General features: G+C 42.5%; 1 protein-coding gene across 1 annotated transcript in view; it reads left to right on the top strand.

Annotated features, from left to right (window-relative positions):
- Positions 1 to 19,922, top strand: part of LOC109097266 (peptidyl-glycine alpha-amidating monooxygenase B-like) — a 46,524-nt gene that overhangs the window by 21,911 nt on the left and 4,691 nt on the right. Inside the window, 9 exon segments of the mRNA XM_042764575.1 lie at positions 148 to 450; positions 5,067 to 5,196; positions 6,376 to 6,489; positions 6,682 to 6,754; positions 10,093 to 10,303; positions 11,830 to 12,033; positions 12,313 to 12,431; positions 18,339 to 18,438; positions 18,920 to 18,973. Coding sequence (XP_042620509.1) covers positions 148 to 450; positions 5,067 to 5,196; positions 6,376 to 6,489; positions 6,682 to 6,754; positions 10,093 to 10,303; positions 11,830 to 12,033; positions 12,313 to 12,431; positions 18,339 to 18,438; positions 18,920 to 18,973 — 1,308 coding nt within the window.

The raw sequence follows: 19,922 nt of genomic DNA, 5'->3' as shown, positions 1-19,922 counted from the left end.
AAAATAGCACCACCAGTCTGTCCAATACATGTAACACCACCAGCACAACCTCCTTTCTTCCACTCCAATGGATCTCTCACTTTTCTATTCACACCACCATTCCTCTTTTGTCTTTCCGCTTCTCCTCCTCTGTTTCCTCCTGTGCAGGTGACCTCTATTCCCTTCTCTCTAAACTGCTGGGGGAGAGGGAGGACGTTGTCCACATGCATAAGTACAACCTCGCAGAGGCAGCCCGAGCCCAGAAACGTCTGATGGCAGAGATTGATAGCATAATGCAAAAAAAAGACCTGGGCTGGCCACGTTTAGGCTACAAAACAAAAGCGGATGCAATTCTGGTGAGGGACAGAGTGCACAAGTTTCACCAGTTAGAGTCCACTGTGAGCCCCTCAAGGAGCAGGACTGTACCCGCCAGACAGCCGACCACAGGGGAGGCTCAGAGGGACCAACAAGGTGGGTTTCGGTCTCATTTTTTTACCCCAACAAAAAGCAAGGACATATCAAGTTATCTCTATCAAGTGTTGTGTGGAAACTGAGCTTTCAACACATAGGCCAACAATGAGTTTGTCTCCCACATATCCATTTGTTTTCCATTTGAAGCCTGTTTCCACCCATCTCACTGCTATCATTCATACTTTGGGTTTTTGCTTAGTGTGTAATATTATACCATGTGGTATTAATAATTCCCTCATGAGAATTACTGTAGAATAGACTTCAAGATGCATTGAAAGCTTTCAAGTCAAGTAACCTTTATTTGTATCGCACTTTATACTATACAGATTGAGTCGAAGCAGCTTTACAGTGTCAAACTGAAAAAAACGTGCTGATAATGCAAAAGGACAATAGAAAACAGTCAGTTTATCAGTTAAAGTCAGTTCATCATTGATCCTTTATAGAGTCGAATTGTAATTTTAATGTATATAGCGCTTTAAACAAAAAAGATTGCGTCAAAGCAACTGAAACAACATTAATAGGGAAAACAGTGTCAATAATGCAAAATGACAGTTAAAGGCAGTTCATCATTGAATTCAGCGATGTCATCATGCAGCTCAGTTCAGTTTAAATAGTATCTGTGCAATAATTTGCAATCAAGTCAACGATATCGCTGTAAATGAAGTGTCCCCAACTAAGCAAGCCAGAGGCGACAGCTGCAAGGAACCAAAACTCCATCAGTGAGAGAATGGAGAAAAAAAACCTTGGGAGAAACCAGGCTCAGTTGGGGGGCCAGTTCTCCTCTGACCAGACGAAACCAGGAGTTCAATTCCAGGCTGCAGCAAAGTCAGATTGTGCAGAAGAATCATCTGTTTCCTGTGGCCATCATCCAGCTCAGTTCAGCTCTCTTTAAATAGTGTCTGTGCAATCAAGTCAACTATGTTGCCAGAAATTGTGTCCCCAACTAAGCAAGCCAAAGGTGACAGTGGCAAGGAAACAAAACTCCATCGGTGACAGAAATGGAGAAAAAATCCTGGGAGAAACCAGGCTCAGTCGGAAAGCTTTCATCTCGTTTATCAAACAGCCCCCCTGCGAGCAAGATGAGTTATCAATGTATTTGGTTTTGAAGAGAAAGATTGTCAGGAGTACACAACATGTGTTTACAATGCATTCAGAAAATGTTCTTAGCCCTTCATTTTTCACATTTTCATGTTGCAGCCCTGTACTGAAATGCTACACTGACATAAGTATTCAGAATCTTATCTCAGTACACAGCAAGTTAGCATGTCTTTCAGCGATTACAGTCTCAAGTCTTTTCTGGTATAGTGTGACAAGCTTTGCACAACTGGATTGGGAGATTTTCTGCCATTTTTCTGCCTTTTAAACTTTGTCAGGTTGTTTGGTGACCATCGTAGGCAGCCATATTTAAGTCTCTGAAGAAAAGTTTGATTGGGTTCACGTCCAGACTCTGGCTGGGACACTGGGATTCTGCCTAATCTGAGGTCCTGAATGCTTAGGACCAGGTTTTCATTAAAAATATCTCTGTATTTTGCTGTGTTCAGCCTTGCTTCCACCCTGACAGGTCCTTGCCACATTTCACTGCGGGATGGTATTGTGGAGGTGATGAGCAGTGTCTGGTTTTCTTCCACACATTGACGCTGGAATTGATGAGACCAGAGAATCTGCTTTAGAATCTAGTCTGAAGTCCTTTAGGAACTTTTTTTTGCATTTTGTCTTCTCTGAGGAGAGGCTTTCATCTGCCTACCTACTCTGCCATGAAGCCCAGATCAGTGGAGTATCGCAGTGTTGGCTGCCCTTATGCTAGTTTCTTGCATCTCCACACATGATCACTGAAGCTCAACCAGAATGACCATCAGGTTTTCTTACCAACTGTTCAGGATTGGTTGTACCAACTTACTCCATTTGAGAGTTATGGAGGCCACTGTGCTCTTGGAAACTGTCAGTGCATCTGAGTTTCATCTGTGCACACCACAGTCCGTCTCTGAGGTCTGCAGGAGTTCCTGTGACCTCATGGCTTGGGCAGTTTCTCAGTTAGAAGGCTTCATCCTAGTAACGCTGCATATCTCGGCACGTCACATCACGTCAACAAACGCCGTCGAAGGCCATCTAAGTTTGAAGCTTTGGTTTCACATCCTTCATCTGGCATATTTTAATGGCATATTTATTAATACTTCTGTCCTTGAAACACCCACAATCCTTTGTGTCTGAGTCTGAGCTCGCTTTCAAAGATGAATGCATTTTTTCTTTTGTTGTGCTGAGACCACAAATGGTTGTCATTCACTGTATTGCTTTAATAAAAAATCAGAAAGTATAATAAAAAAAAATGTAATATAAAGTTGTTTTTTTGCCCCAAAATAATATTTTCAATGCATGACTGGACTAGGAAGGACACAGCTTTACTAGGATGCAGCTTTGAAAATCACAGTTGGGTTTTGATCTGGGTTTGAGCTGTAAGACCTTAAATAGACATGTGACTGCATTTTCAAATCATGTCCAATCGGATGAATGTACCACAGATGGACTCCAGTCAATGTGTAGAATTAGTGGAGATGATCCAGAGAAATGGGATGTACCTTATGTAAATTAAAAGTGTCATGGCAAAGGGGCTGCATACTTATGTCAATGTGATATTTCTTATTAATTTTCTGTTTCTGTTGGAATGGGTCAGACAGGGATGGAAATACATAATGCAAACAGTGCTTTTTTAATATGCATGTGTTTTGTGTTGTTCTTTAGTGAATGCACAGAATGAATGTACTGTAGACTGATAATCTTGAATTGATGTTGCATACAGTATTTTGTCATTGCTCTTGTCCATATTCATAACCCAGTCATATACATGTCAGTAATCAGTTTTATTTGGGACCTGTCAAATGTGTCTATGACTTCATGCTGTGGAAGCTATTATAATGAAAGAGTGTCATTCATCAGCGCACATGTGCTGTCATTTGAATCTTATCCAATACCTGAACATCTTGATTTATTCACTCATTTGTTGTGTGTGTGGGTATGCTTAACTGTAGTTTTTGTATTAATTCTAAAATACTAAAAGCTCTCTTTTAGGAGGTTGTCTTTATAATTAGCTTAATACAAAAACAACAAAAGTTTAAGCTGTCTAATTTACATAAATTCCACACAGAATATGTATCCGCAAATCTGGAGCACTTGTTAGTCACACTCTATGCATTACATTCACCTTACGTGTTTGCTCATTAAATATTTTACTCAGTTTGATTGTGTTTTAAGCTACAGTATCAATAGTAGTGAGCTCCTTTGAACACATTTTACCATATTTAAATCTGTTCTTTAAAATTCCAGAGATTTATTTCCCAAAAATCAACTGTGCAAAAACAACTACAGTATTAGGTTACAGTGACCCTGAAGTTCACACAGGAATGGTACAAGAGACAGATAGTTACTCACGTTGGACTTTGGACATGTTTGACCTGATACCAGATACTTTCTGCCTTAACTTTGTACCCAATATATGTTGTTTTATAGTTTGAAATCAAACAAATATTTGACATTATGAAGTTGAGCTATTTTTTTTATTTAGCATAGTGCGAAGGCATTCATCCATTAAGTGTTTCTTAAGTGTACAAATACGTATGGGGCTCACCAGGAGAAAATGCTAGTTAATGGTAGTCAACAACAGTAAAAACAAATGAGAAGCGTTGTAAAAAATAATGATATACCACAATCCAAGTTATCCTATCCATGCAGGATTTTTTTTTTTTTTTTTTTTATTTTTTTAGATGTTCTGTGAAATAGAATGATAGAAAAGGTTGAAGAGTAGAAGAAGGGTGTGTTTGTTTGTTTGATTGGGATGGGACAAATGTCTATGAATGTTGAATCTTCCTATTTAGGGAAAACCAGTCCCATCTAAATAGGGCTGTATGACCCATCTAAAGCCTGAGCTTAAAGTACATTCATCATTTTCACAGAGAACTAGTTATTGAAATCTTGTAGTTCAGTTAGTGGTCAGGATTTTTCAGACAGATTCACACCAGTCCATTTGTTTGTCAATCGGGCTACACTGCATGTGCGTGCAGTCTGCGAGGAGCCTTTTAAACTTACAGTATAAAAAGATGTTTCTTTGACATTACTTACACTTCGTCATCACATTGAAGTGTTCTATGTACAGTATATACTTTGTAGGAGGTGACATGGAATTCCAAACATACAGCATACAGTATATAGCACTCAAACCACATTAATTCCTCATTTCCCACTAGAGTTCAGCTCATAAAGGTGTGCACATACAGGAGTTGAGTACAGGTTGACTTATTATGGTTTACATTCAGCATGTTTCTGTTGTGTTGCATGTAGGCGTGTAAAAATGCACTGATGCATCAATCTGATCTGGTTATTATTTCACTATACATGACTTATTAAGGGTCTGTTGTTTTATGTTTATTATTTCACTATACATGACTTATTAAGTTGTCTTCTGTTGCGTCTGTGTGAATCTAATGGGCTAGAAACTATGAAGAACTTGGATGGATGTCTGAGTTGTTTGAATTAAGAACTTTCAGACTGTGTGTGTGTGTGTGTGTGTGTGTGTGTGTGTGTGTGTGTGTGTGTGTGTGTGTGTGTGTGTGTGTGTGCGCGCGCAGGTGCTCATCTGGTGGAGGTGTCAGACTGGCCCGAGGCAGATCTGCAGCTGGGGCAGGTGTCTGGTCTGGCTCTCAACTCTAAAGGTGACCTGATCATCTTCCACAGAGGAGATCACGTATGGGGGATCAAGTACGTTATGCTTTATAAACCCACTCCATACATATAAGCATTCTCACCTAGAGGCTCTGATAAAAAGAAGAGGAATTTGTGCAGGTGATAAAGTTTGAAGTGATGAACTGATGTAGAATTGAGCTCTGTCTAGACATTCAATGAACACTGACTTTTTGCTCATGATGTTGTCATTGTCTAACTCTGAACAATGTTACTGTCTGGTGAAAGGTTATTTAACGGGCGTTGTGTACTGTAGTTGAAATGGATAGTTCTCCCAAAAATGAAAACTGTCATAATTTGCTTCAAGCCATTCAAACCCATAACACTTTCGTTCATCCTTGAAATACTAATAAATATGTTTTTAATATTCTCAATTATTTCCATCCATTGAAAGTTCATGCAGACAAAATTTTCAAGCTCCAAAAAGTTTAAAAAGACATTGTGAATATAATCCATATGAATCGAGCTATTTAATACAAGTCTTCTGAAGAGATGTGATTGATTTACATGATGAACAGACTTCATTTAGGCTTTTATTTACAACACACACATGTATAAAGCACATCAGATATAATAGGTGGAAGCTCAACTGTACTCCCTTGAAGCTTTGAAACCAGTGAGATTTTTTTCTTGCATGTCACACAAGCACATTTGAGCTTCCACAAGAACCAATGAGGTTTGTTTTTATGCTTCAGAAAAGTACAGTTGAGCTGCCGTTTACCATATTTGATATGCTCTACTGTATATATGTGCTCTGAATGTATCTTCATTTGTGTTTCGAAGATGAATGAAAGTCTATATTTCAGGCTTTCACAGATCTTTCATTTGGTTTCAGAGGACTTGGAATACATGTAATTTGGGCTATGATTATGCTAAGTTTGTAGAGGTTCTTTGTCATATTTTGATCTGCATTTATTTTCATTGTATGGAAAGGAGCAGAGATTCTTTCAGTTTCGTATTGTGTGTGTGTGTGTGTGTGTGTGTGTGTGTGTGTGTGTGTGTGTGTGTGTGTGTGTGTGTGTGTGTGTGTGTGTGTGTGTGTTCAAGAGTAGAAAGAAATTCATATAGGTTTGAAACAACAATAGGCTAAAGAAATTATGACAGGCTTTTATTTTTGGGTGAACTGTTCCTCTAAAGGGGGATGCTGCTAATACACAATATGTTGTTATGGTATAATGAAGTTATTTTCTCCTGCAGCTCCTTTATCAATGGCATCTATCAGCAGAAGGATCTGGGTCCCATCCAGCAGTCCACGATCATGGTGGTGGATCCAGCCAAAGGAAAAGTGCTCAAAGCCTCAGGAAGAAATATGTAAGTCCATGAGATTGTGTTTTTGCACCATGTCTACAGTTCAGGTTAGTGGGCCGGTGCTGCATTTGCCCTCTAGAAAGATTGATTATAATGAAAGTGTTTGAGTAGCTGTGTAGACAAGGTACTGCTGTTTGCTATGCTCCTGTCTTTGATTCATTGTGCTTGTTTTTAATGAAATGGTTGTTTGAACAGGTTCTACATGCCGCATGGAATAACTACTGACAAGGACGATAATTACTGGCTGACCGATGTAGCACTTCATCAGGTAAAGACGCTCAAATCAAGAAACTCTTACTTGTAAAAATCTTAATATATACAAATAAAAAAGAAAAAAACTTTTAGAGAAACCAGGTTCCACCAGGTGGGTGAATTAGCTAAGTTCAGTACAAGTATATTAAGTACACTACCAGTCAAAAGTTTTTGAACAGTAAGATTTTTTATGTTTTTTTTTTTTTAAAGAAGTCTCTTCTGTTTACCAAGCCTGCATTTATTTGATCCAAAATACAGCAAAAGCAGTAATATTGTGAAATATTTTTACTATTTAAAATAGCTGCTTTCTATGTGAATATATTGTTAAATGTAATTTATTGCTGTGATTTCAAAGCTGAATTTTCAGCATCATTACTCCAGTTTTCAGTGTCACATGATCCTTCAGAAATCATCCTAATATTCTGATTTGCTGCTCAATAAATATTCTTATATTCTTATTTACTGCCCGAGTTGGAGCATTACATCAGTAGGTGAATCAGTGCCTCGGCTGCTGCAGTAATGTGGCCATTATAGCGGACTGCAGTGCTGAAGTGGGAATAAAGCTGCTCCTCTGCATTGCAAATAGCTGCTGAGCTGGTTCCAGTCAGAAAATGGATGGATATCTATAACATCAATTTCATATTGATTATAAAAGTTCATGTAGATGGGGTGTTCCTGTTGTTGGCTGCTAAAGGCTGCCGTTTGTGATCTTTTGTTGATGTGTAGACTTTTCCATTGTTGTGCTGATGGGAATGGCAGCGATTTATCCCTCATAGTGTGCTGAAATGATGCAGTGATCACTGGAAACTTCATTCATCTGGTTGGCACAGACAACAGGCAGTATCATCATTCAGCAAGACGTAGTGATGAGTGACAGCATTGTGCTACATGAAGTAGTTTAGTTATCATATTGGTGAGAAAAACGCAATCCACAAAAGAAGATGGACAGACCAGTGTATTGTCTTTCCTTGAGAAACTGCACACGAAAACAAGTCAGTGAGTACGGTTTCCTACACCATTCACCGGGCACTTGAATACTAGAAGAAACTCTTACAGGAAGAGGTCTGGCAGATGCAAAGACACAACAGAATATGAAGAGTTTCAGAGTCAGCAGCTTGTGTGATGGGTGGCCTTCGGGGCACAATGGTGTCAGAATCTGAGGAGGATTTGGTTATGCTTCGAAACCCTTACAAATGTTTAATGCAGATTGCTGCACCATTATTTTCTTTAACTTTCATGCCACTTTTGAAAGAATTTCCTTGGCCAATCAAAATGGCTGTAGATTTGCTGTCAATAAAAATTCAGAGACAGACTCGCCACTTCTTTATTGCACTCATGTTTTTCTTTATCTCATCTTCTCACTAGAGAAGCTGGCAATTGTGGATCATACTGTGTGAAATCGCAGATTCTTTTCCCTTTGACATATGTGTGCAGATTTTTCATGACTCTTTCTGCATTTGAGTCACTGTACTTACATTAATACGGCATAATTTCTAAATGTATGGCTGTTTAAACTGGCCCAGCATTAACCCAAGCCCTCTTAACCTGCACACACATAGCAACTTGTTTTGGATACACAATATAAGTTGTGGCAATTTTATATATTTATCAGATCTCACTCTCTATTATTCAGCTATTTTGTTAAAGGGTTACTCCACCCCAAAATGAAAATGTAGTCATTAATCACTTACCCCCATGTCGTTCCAAACCTGTAAAAGCTCCGTTCGTCTTTGGAACACAATTTAAGATATTTTGGATGAAAACCTGGAGGCTTGAGACTGTCCAACCTTTTAGGACATGTTTGTCTAATTTCATTTGCGACCCCCCCCCCCCCCACCAACCATATTCACACCGAATAACTTTATTAACATAAGCGCAAAACATCCACTAAAGCTATTAAAGTAGCGAACAATTTTTCTTTTGCTCTTTTTGATTAACATTATTTAAATAAGAAATGCACGGATCCGTTATACTGATGTAAATTTGATATTTTCTTTACTGTTTACGTTCACTTAAAACAACCGACTGTGCTTACAAGGATACTTGTCAAGACAAACATTGGTATTCACCTGCTGTCTGAAAAGGCTATCTGTTTGTGCACTTCACATGTGTGCGCGCGCGGTGCGCATAGAAACGCTTTATTACAGCGCGTTTGTAAGTTACCGCATTGAGATGTCTTGGGCTTAAATGGCTTAAAATTACTTTAGTGTTTAGACTGACAAGACTTAAAACACATGAGAAAGAAAAACTTTCTTACAGAAGCAGCACTGGCCTGATCGTTAAGATAGTTACGGGGGGCTAAGGTGACAGATGGGGGGCTGAAACCTAAAAAGGGTTTAGAACCACCCCTCGTATAGTGTGTGTAATTATACAGAAACATAAATGTATAGCCAGTTAACCTGATTCAGTGCGATGGCTGAGCGTGTTTCTGAGATAACAACATGCCTATCCATGGTTGGATTTCCGACACGGCTAACCGTAAATCATCTTACACTGTCAATAAGCGTGACTGATACTCAAGCAAACTCTGCTCTAACTGTGTCGACTAGCAGTGGGAGTCAGATTGCCCCCTAGTGGATGTCTAAAGATTTGCTAACTCATATTCATAAATCCTCAAGGGAATGTCTCTGAATTAACTGTTGCTGAGCCCCCCTTGACAGGTGCCGGGCACACCCCACAGGTTGAAAACCCCTGCTTTAGACTGCCAAGTAAGTAACACTGTCAAGGTCCAGGAAAGTATGAAAAGCTTCATCAGAATAGTCCATCTGCCATCAGTGATTCAACCGTAACGTTATGAAGCGACAACAATACTTTTTGTACTACAGTGATGCGGAGAGACACAGAGGAGACGAATTGTTGAATAAAGTCATTATTTCTGTTTTATTCGCGTACAAAAAATATTTTCGTCGCTTCATAACATTCAGATTGAACCACTTTTGGCAGATGGAATATTCTGATGATGCTTTTCACACTTTCCTGGACCTTGACACTGTTATTTATTTGGCAGTCTATGGGACAGTCACAAGCCTACCGGTTTTCATCCAAAATATCTTAAATTGTGTTCCGAAGACGAACAAAGCTTTTACGGGTTTGGAACGACTTGGGGGTAAGTGATCAATGACAACATTTTCATTTTGGGATGAAGTATCCCTTTAAAATTCTGCCTCAACTTTGAAAGAACTCATACAGCAATGTAATCATGATTTTAAATTAGATTTCCAGGAAAAATAAGACTCCTGAAAAGGTGAATTGCAGATGAAATGTATCTGTGATTAACAGTACAATTAAAATAAACACATAATGGTCAAGCAAATATAATGTATATGTCTTCTACAACTATTTCTCCATATAAAGGTGTTCAAACTGAGCAGCGACGGTCAAGATCGGCAGCTTCTGGTCTTGGGAGAAGCCTTTGAACCTGGAAGTGACAAGAAACACTTCTGCCAGCCTACAGATGTGGCTGTGGACCCTGTTACTGGAAACGTCTATGTCTCAGATGGCTACTGCAACTCCAGGATCCTCAAGTTCTCACCAGAGGGAAAATATATCTCACACTGGGGAGCAGGTACACTTTGCATAATCTATTATATATATATATTCTAAAAAAAAAAAAAAAAAAATTCCTGAACCATGACTGAACTTCTGAATTACATGTAATCTGGATTACGTAATCAGATTCCAAAACTCAAGTACTTGTAATTAGAGTAAACTACTTTTTAAAATACTCGTAATCAGACTACAGTTACTTTTTTATGGATTACATGATTACATTTTATTTACACAATGGTAATAAGTTGTTCACAATTCATTGATTCTCCTAAATTTCCTTTTTTTTAACATGTATATTTTTTCCTGTTAAACCTGCCACATATATACGTTCGTGATTCTTCGAGTTTTTCCGGCGGAGAAGGGGAGGGGTGTGAGAATCACGCTCAGAAGAAATCAGCAACAAGATAATGGAAAATGGAGGGGAACATAGCCTTTAGTTCTTTAATATATTTTTTAAATGTTGATTTTTCGTCATTGTTACTACCTTATGCACTTCAAGTGTTTTGAGATGAAATATTTAACTTAGTTATGGTCTTTAATATATATATAATATATATAAATATATATATATATATATATATATATATATATATATATATATATATATATATATATATATATACATATATTAGCAATATGTGTTGTGAGTTTCATGTTCTTTAATATTCATTTTTGTAATATTGTTTGTCTTTTCCTCATTGTTACTATGCACTTAAAATGTTTTGAGATAGGATAGAAATTTCATTGCTGTGTGAATTTAGCAAAATTCATGTTTGCTATGTAGCTATTTTTTTCATTGATACATTCATACACACGTCTAGTGTTTTATTAGATTATATATTTGACCAAGCAGTGATATTGCTGTGAATTTCATGTTTGTCAATATGGTTTTTGTAATGTAGCTGTTTTCTAAATTACTTAATTATAAGTAAATATCCTTTAAAATCATTTTTGATTTTGTTTTATTCAGTGTTACTAGCAAACACAGCAAGGTACATTAGTGTTAGTATTTTTTAAGTATTAACTGTCCATACATTACACTTGAAAAGAAGTTATTGTGGCTCTTGTTGGTGAATTAAATAGTATTTTGTGGAATATATTTTCTTTTTTTCATTGACTAATTCAAAATAGTGAGAATCAAATATACTAATTCAATATATGTGATATCAAATAAGTTTTAGCACAATAGCACAATGTAATCTAAATGTAATTAAAGTAATCAGATTACGTTACCAAAAATGTGTAATCTAAGAGATTATATTACTGACTACAAAATTTGTCATGTAATCTGTAATCAGTAACTGATTACAATTCATAAGTAATCTACCCAGCTCTGGTATATATATATATATCAGATATTGATACAATGATAAAATACTTTTACAATGAGAAATAATTTGATATTGCAGCTAGGTATGATACAGTTTGATTAGGATTGAGTCAGTTTGGCAGAATGTCCATGAGATGGATAAAACACTTGGTTGATGTTTCAGCCCTGGTTGGATATTTAGTGATATATTTTGCTCTTTGCTGATGGCACAGGCTCCTCAGACAGAAAACGGCGTGTCCCGTTCTGGATCCCGCACAGCCTGGCCTTCCTGCCGGATAAACGGGAGCTGTGTGTGGCTGATCGAGATAACGGACGCATTCAGTGCTTCATGGCAGATACTGGCGAGTTTGTGAAGGAGATCAAGAAAGACCAGTTTGGAGGAGAAGTGTTTGCCATCGCATACTCGCCTGCCCAAGGTATGCATGAAGAGAGCAGGATAACATCTCTCTACAGAGCACATCACTGTTGATTTATCGTATCATCATGTTGTCATATAAATTTGAATGTGGACATCATCCCATACCTGTGATCACTTTGTCTAATGTAGGGTCACTCGGTAATAAAATGGACTTTGTGTCAAATATGGTTGTAGTTTGTGAATGTTAATTCACTTGGCCTTTGATTTATAATGTGAATACATGTTCAAAAACATACTGATGCAAAATGTAAATCAGTGGTAATGTTGACTCTTTCAGGTGGTCTCATGTATGCGGTGAATGGAGAGCCTCCGTATGGGCAGGCCGCCCCCCTTCAAGGCTTTGTTATCAATTATTCAACGAAAGAGATCCTGGATTCCTTCAGTCCAGACACACAGGTGCTAATTACAGCTTTAATAACTCATGTTTACACATTCCTGCTGACCACAGCATAGCATTCACTCAAAATATACAAAAAACATTATTCATAATGGTAGATGTGATAGCTGAGAGTTGTGTTAGTTGCTTATAAATAATGTTTTATTCATAATGGTAGATGTGATAGCTGAGAGATGGACCTGTACAAAATGCTGTCAGTAGTGTAATTGATTATATGCAATTGATATTGCAAATTTGTGTGACATTAAATGGGTGTCTAGAGTGAACATGAAATAGTTGTAAGATGAAGTCTGAGCCTGACGCTGAGGTGTGGCCTGTCACTCATCTTTCTTGAGGATTTATTTTCATGCCAATAACAGATTGCTTTAGATTTATAGTTCCTCTTCAGGAACTCGAGCTGCGTCGAACGCTTTGGGGAACGCGTCTAGCGTGAGTGACTCTGAATATCATGTGTAATCAGCCCAATGAAAGAGCGTGACGTCACGGGCGGGGTGACGTAAGCGACCAGGAAGCTATAAAACCACGTGCTGCGCAGCTGGCATCAGCTTCGCGTCTTCAGCAAGCGCTTGTGTGTGAATGTCCTCAGTTTGTCTTGTGAGTCTTATTTACTGTTGTCTGTCCAGTAGAGCTCCAAGTCATGTCTAAGAGCAAGGCGAAAAACTAAACATTCTAAGGGCGAATCCGGATCGCGTTTCAGACTGTGTGTCCCTCCCTGCCCACGTTACATAACGAGCGGGGATACACACAGTCTGTGCATGGTCTGCCTGGGTTCGAAGCACGCCGAGTCGGCTCTCGAGGGGGCCAACTGTCCGCATTGGTTCGTTCCCGGAGGGCTCTCTTCGAGGAGGGAGCCTTCGCCAGCGTTCCCCGCAGTGCCGGCCCCCGCTTCTGCCGAGGCAGAACGGCAGCTGCACTCGTGGGTTCGCAAGTGGATCTGACAGAGGGAATGGAGACGGGCGAGTCCCTATCTCCTTCCACTTCTGCCAGATCCGGCGCCCAATCTCTGGAGTCGGAAGCACGCTCTGCGGTTCCTTCCACCCAGGGAGAGGGATCGACACTCCGCCTCTCTTCCTCCGAGGAGGTTGATGTGGAGTCTGTCGACAGGGATTCGCCACCCCACTCGCCTAGGTATGAGGAGCTCTAGGAGGAGCTCTGGAGGGTGGTGACTCGTGCGGTGGCCAAGTTAAGTCTTGATTGGCCCGCCGAGCCGAGAAGACAACTGAACCGCAGAAAAGCAAGCTAGATGAACGCTTTCTGCGGGCGAGTCAACCACCTCCTTGCCGGGGCCTTCCGTTCTTTCCCGATCTACACGAAGAGATCGCTAGATCGTGGAAACGCCCATTTTCAGCCCGCCTCTACATCCCCTCTTCAGATTACTACAGCAATGTAGTGGGGATGGCAGAGCGCGGCTACAGAGCTATCTGTCCCCCAGTACTGCATCGTCTCTGAAGGCCCCGGCATTGCCCTCAAGCCGCTCAGAACAACTTCGGCTTTGGGTGGGCAAAGGGTATGCGGCAGCAGGTCAGGCTGGTGCGTGTTTGCACACCATGGCGGTGTTACAGGCGTACCAGGCCGACCTGCTGAAGGAGCTTGACGAGGGAGAGGAGATCAAGTCCCATGACATCACCGAGTTAAGAAGGACCGCTGATCTCTCCCTCCGCGCCACCAAGGAGACCGCCCGAGTGATTGGGCGGTCCATGGCAGCTATGGTGGCCGTGGAGAGACATTTATGGCTGACCCTGTCTGAAAATGAAAGAGCGGGACAGGGTCTGGCTTATGGATGCCCCGATCCAGCCTTCTGGCCTGTTCGGCGACGCAGTCAACACTGTCGTCGACAGGTTTCAGGAGGCTCGCAAACAGGCGGCGGCGTTCCATAAATTCCTCCCTCGTCGCTCTCGGGGCATCTGGGCGGGAGATGCCCCAGCCGCACCCTAGCTCCTCATACCGCGAGGCCCAAAAACAGAGCGCTCTCGGCCGAGGTCTTCGAAGCCCAAACAAGATCTAAGGGCGGTCATCGAAGCTAAGAAGGCCTCGGCCAAGAAGCCCTGACGCCAAAGAGCCAGGGCTTCAGAGGGCAGCCTCTGCTGGGGTAGAGCGGTGCACAATGCAGTACACGGTGCCCGTCTCGCCTCAGCGCCCTCTGGGGGCCGGTCTGCCAACCCTGCCAGTGTTCCAGGGCGCAGCGGTCCCCAGCGAGCATCGCTCACAGTATCTTCCGCCGTGCGCGTAGGGGGGCTGAGACGCTCGCTGCCCCTGCGGGGTTCAACGGGGTTACTCCGCACTGCCGAGGTTCAACGGGGTTACTCCGACGATAGTCGGCCCCGAGCAGGGTCTGGTTATGGAACAAGAAGTGAAAGCCCTATTAGAGAAGGAGGCCATCGAGGTGGTCCCTCCTCAAGACGGGGAATCCGGGTTTTACAGCCGGTATTTCATAGTTCCAAAGAAGGATGGGGGGTTGCGTCCGATCATAGACCTGCGGGTCTTAAATCGATCAGTTATGAGACTGAAGTTCAAAATGCTCACGATCAAGCATGTTGTAGCTCAGATCAGGTCCGAGGACTGGGTTTGTCACAATAGCTCTCAAAGATGCATACTTCCACATATCCATCCTTCCACAACACAGGAAGTTTCTGAGGTTTGCTTTCGGGGGCGAAGCTTATCAATATCGAGTACTTCCCTACGGCCTTGTACTCTCACACCGCACGTTCACGAAATGTGTAGATGTGGCTCTGGTCCCCCTGCGCATGCAGGGCATCCGCATTCTCAACTATATCGACGATTGGTTGATTTTAGCTCAGTCAGAGCAGGTTGCGGCTCGGCATCGAGATGTCGTTCTCGCACATATGGGAGAGCTGGGTTCACGCCAAGAAGAGTGTACTTTCTCCAGTTCAGAGAACCACCTATCTAGGCGTAGTATGGGATTTGACCGCGATGCAGGCACGATTGTCCCCTGCTCGTATCGAGTCGATCCTCATCTCAGTCGAGAGAGTCAAGGAAGGCCAGTCACTCACTGTCAAACAATTTCAGAGATTGTTGGGTCTGATGGCAGCTGCGTCCAACGTGATACCTTTTGGCCTGCTGTACATGAGACCCCTACAGTGGTGGCTCAAGACAAGGGATTTTCCCCGAGGGGCAATCCACTTTGAACTATCAAGGTCACGCAGCGCTGCCTCCGTGCCTTAGACATGTGGAAGAAACCTTGGTTCTTGAATCAGGGCCCGGTGCTGGGAGCTCCTGGTCGCCGTGTAACACTAGCGACGGATGCTTCCTTCACTGGCTGGGGTGCGGTCATGAGTGGCCACCCTGCCCGCGGTCTGTGGAGCGGTCGCCATCTGACATGGCATATCAATTGTCTAGAAATGCTAGCAGTTTATCGTGCACTGACGCACTTCCTCCCAGACCTAAGGGATCACCATGTGTTGGTGCGCACTGACAACACATCGTTGGTCTCTTACATCAACCACCAGGGAGGTCTGCGTTCGCGCCCCTTGTACAAGCTGGCGCACCAGATCCTTGTGTGGTCCCAGGACAAACTCTTCCCACTCAGAGCAGTGTATATTCCTGGGAAACTGAATGTGGTATTGCTCTGCTCCCAGGAGTTCTGGCGAGAGTACGCCGGGACGGGGTCCATCTGTTATTAGTAGCCCCGTTCTGGCCGGGCCGAGTATGGTTCGCAGATTTGGTCTTGCTCCTCGACGGCTCTCTGTGGGAGATACCGATCAGGGCAGACCTACTCTCACAGGCGCAGGGCACGATAATTCACCCTCGCCTGGAGCTGTGGAAGCTGTGGGTGTGGCCCCTGAGGGGGCACAGTTCATAGCATCCGGTCTCTCAACCGAGGTTGTTGAGACCCTCCTCCAATCCAGTGCTCCCTCAACGATGAAACTGTACTCCCTGAGGTGGAAACTCTTCACCTCATGGTGCAGAGACCGCCAGCTAGACCCAGCAAACTGCCCAGTTGGTACAGTTCTGGAGTTCCTACAGGCCAGGCTCTCTGGAGGGTTGACCCACTCTACGCTGAAGGTCTACGTGGCGGCCATTGCGGCCTACCACGCCCTTTTCGATGGTCAGTCTTTGGGAAGACACCCCTTAGTTACATGTTTCCTCCGCGGTGCGCTGAGGCTGAGACCTCCAGTACGGTCCCGTATTCCCCCGTGGGACTTGGTTGTGGTGCTAGAGACGTTGTGCAGACCTCCGTTTGAGCCTATTCAAGATATTTCAGACAGACATCTGACGCTTAAAACCGCCTTTCTGTTGGCTATTACCTCTCTGAGGAGAGTAGGAGATTTGCAGGCCCTCTCAGTGGCCCCTACTTATCTGGACTTTGCACCTGGCATGACCAAAGCGTTCATATACCCTCGAGCGGGATATGTTCCTAAGGTCCCCTCTGTCACACCACAACCTGTAGTGCTGCAGGCCTTCTGTCCTCCTCCCTTTCGGGAGCCCGACCAAGAGAAGCTAAATTGTATGTGTCCAGTTCGAGCACTGGACGCATACGTCCACAGAGCTGCCCTGTGGAGAAAAACAGACCAATTGCTTGTATGCTACGGTCCCCCCAAGAGTGGTTCTCCTGCTTCTAAGCAGACTATTAGTCGTTGGATAGTCGAGGCTATCAATGCCAACTATGAGTCCTCTGGTCTTTCCCCGCTGCTGGGAGCCAAGGCTCGCTCCACACGGGGTATGGCGGCCTCCAAGGCCTTTTTGGCAGGTGTGTCCATGCTGGACATCTGCAACGCTGCGGGGTGGTCCACGCCCTCTACATTCGCAAGATTTTATGGCTTAGACATGCCAGTCACTCCAGGCGCATCTGTCCTCTCGTCCTAAGCTGTGCTCTTCGGATACACACTAGGCAGGGGTTTGGTAGTCTGGCAGCGTTGGTACTCGTTCCCCAAAGCATCCGATGCAGCTCGAGTTCCTGAAGAGGAACGTCTCTAGGTTACGCATGTAACCCTAGTTCCTCGAGGGAACGAGACGCTGCGTCTCGGAGCCATACCCCCGGCACCCCTGCCGGCGCTTGCTGGTACTCGAAGCTGATGCCAGCTGCGCGGCACGTGCTTTTATAGCTTCCTGGTTGCTTACGTTACCCCGCCCGTGACGTCACGCTTTTTCATTGGACTGATTACACACGATATTCAGAGTCACTCACGCTAGACGCGTTCCCCAAAGCGTTCGACGCAGCGTCTCGTTCCCTCGAGGAACTAGGGTTACATGGGTAACCTAGAGACAATATCCCTGCTCTTTACGTCATACATTTATTGATTTATTAGTTGCTTTTAGCCTCACATTGTGGCAATGTGAAATATCATGCTGAAGACAGGAGGACCAGAACAAATGTCTTATGGGTCTGTTGTAGCTCAGATCAGGTCCGAGGACTGGTTTGTCACAATAGATCTCAAAGATGCATACTTCCACATATCCATCCTTCCACAACACAGTAAGTTTCTGAGGTTTGCTTTCGGGGGCGAAGCTTACCAATATCGAGTACTTCCCTTTGGCCTTGCACTCTCACCCCGCACGTTTACGAAATGTGTAGATGTGGCTCTGGTCCCCCTGCGCATGCAGGGCATCCGCATTCTCAACTATATCGACGATTGGTTGATTTTAGCTCAGTCAGAGCAGGTTGCGGCTCGGCATCAAGATGTCGTTCTCGCACATATGGGGGAGCTGGGTTTGAGACTGAACGCCAAGAAGAGTGTACTTTCTCCAGTTCAGAGAACCACCTATCTAGGCGTAGTATGGGATTCGACCGCGATGCAGGTACGATTGTCCCCTGCTCGTATCGAGTCGATCCTCATCTCATTCGAGAGAGTCAAGGAAGGCCAGTCACTCACTGTCAAACTGTTTACACATTCTCTTTCTTGTTCTTATTTGATATCTGTAGTGTTTTTCCTCTGTTTTTCCTTCAGGAATTTAAGTTACCACACGATATTGTTGTTACAGCAGACGGGAGCGTCTTTGTTGGAGACGCAGCATCAGATTCTGTAATAAAGTTTGTTCTGTCCACAAGTAAGTCATGTTTGTGTAAAAATATTAATGCGTGAAAATACCAGCATAACATTTCAAATAAAAATATGAGAATGTGTTTATACAAACTTTTTTATGCAGTTAAATGCACTTAAATTCTTATTTTTCTACACATGGTTCACAATTAAAAAATATCCAGAAAAAGCCCAGAAAATTTAACAGGATTTTACACAATGTAGTTCCAACTTTAAATTCCAAACTTTCCAAATTCCAAGTCTACTGGAAAACTAGAAATATTCAGTCAGTTACAATAAAATTTAGTCCATTATTATAATTTTTTTTTGAGCTCCTGTTCTTATTTCTGCCAAACTTCACATGATTGGTGAATCTCAGGGAAAAGTCACTTATTCTGTCATGCGTCTGCCATATAATCAGTAATATAGCAAGCCTGCAATTTCATCCTATCATTTTGTCTTTTCTAACAACAAAAATTGAAACCTAAAAATGTTTTTTCTCATTTCAGAGGCAGAACATCGCTCTGTTAAAAAAGGAGGAATCGAGGTCCAAGAAATTGAAGGTAGGTTGTTTGGATTGTGTTTTCTCAAGCTTCATTGGCCCAGTCACAGGTGGATAGCGGCAGTGCTGTTCACACACTGTACCAGGAACATTTCAGCAATTATGACCTATGTCCCAATATTGTGTCGGCTGTTTTAAATCAAAACTAGTGATCCCAATAAATCATTTGCTGCCTAATCATTCTTTTGAGTCAGATCTTTTTAGTGAATTGGCCGAACAAATTTGCAAAGTTTCCTGAATTGTTTGGCGATTTGGATTGGATTGATTTAGAGAAAACTTCCACTAGTGCTGTCGTGTGAATAAGGGGCCATTCCAGCGCTCCAAAGGATACACTTACTTACACAAGCATTTTATTTCTTTGTTTTACATAATGCATTTGTCAAATGATTGTGAATAAGGAGGATTGTTTTCTGCAGTTGTATCTGCTTTAAAAGTTAAACAGTTTTTCCACTGTACAAGGTGTGTAATTTTAAGAAGGTAGAGATATGGAACGAAATCAGTGTTTAAGCCAACATCCATCATATTCAGAGCACATTTTGTGTGCAAACCTGTTTTAATGAATAATTTGTCAAGTGCTCAAGGTTGAATACGGAAGTCTTAAGAGGTCATGGATTATTAATATTTTTCTTTCTTGTTTTCTCATGATCTCAACATAACAAAAGTTGTTCTGAAAGTCAATGGTTTTCAAAGCTGACCTGGAGGACCCCAGTCCCGGTTTAAAAACTCTTGCTCTAAGTTAGACGAACTGCACCAGCAGGTGGCAGTATAGGGCTGAATATAACTAATGGGGTGTTGTATACTGTATTAGAGCCCTGCACGGGCCTCAAATATAGGTCCTAGCCCGTGCCATGTCCAACAGTTCATCAGAATTCTTGGCCCGAGTCTGACCCAAGCCTGTCTTTTTTCCCCCACCTTCTGCCAAAACAGTTTATACAAATGTTTCAGCTAAA

The sequence above is a fragment of the Cyprinus carpio genome, chromosome A10, assembly GCF_018340385.1.
Source record: "Cyprinus carpio isolate SPL01 chromosome A10, ASM1834038v1, whole genome shotgun sequence".
Classification (NCBI taxonomy): Eukaryota; Metazoa; Chordata; class Actinopteri; order Cypriniformes; family Cyprinidae; genus Cyprinus; species Cyprinus carpio.
Note: the sequence above shows the minus strand (reverse complement) of the source record. Positions and strands in the feature narration are given on the sequence as shown.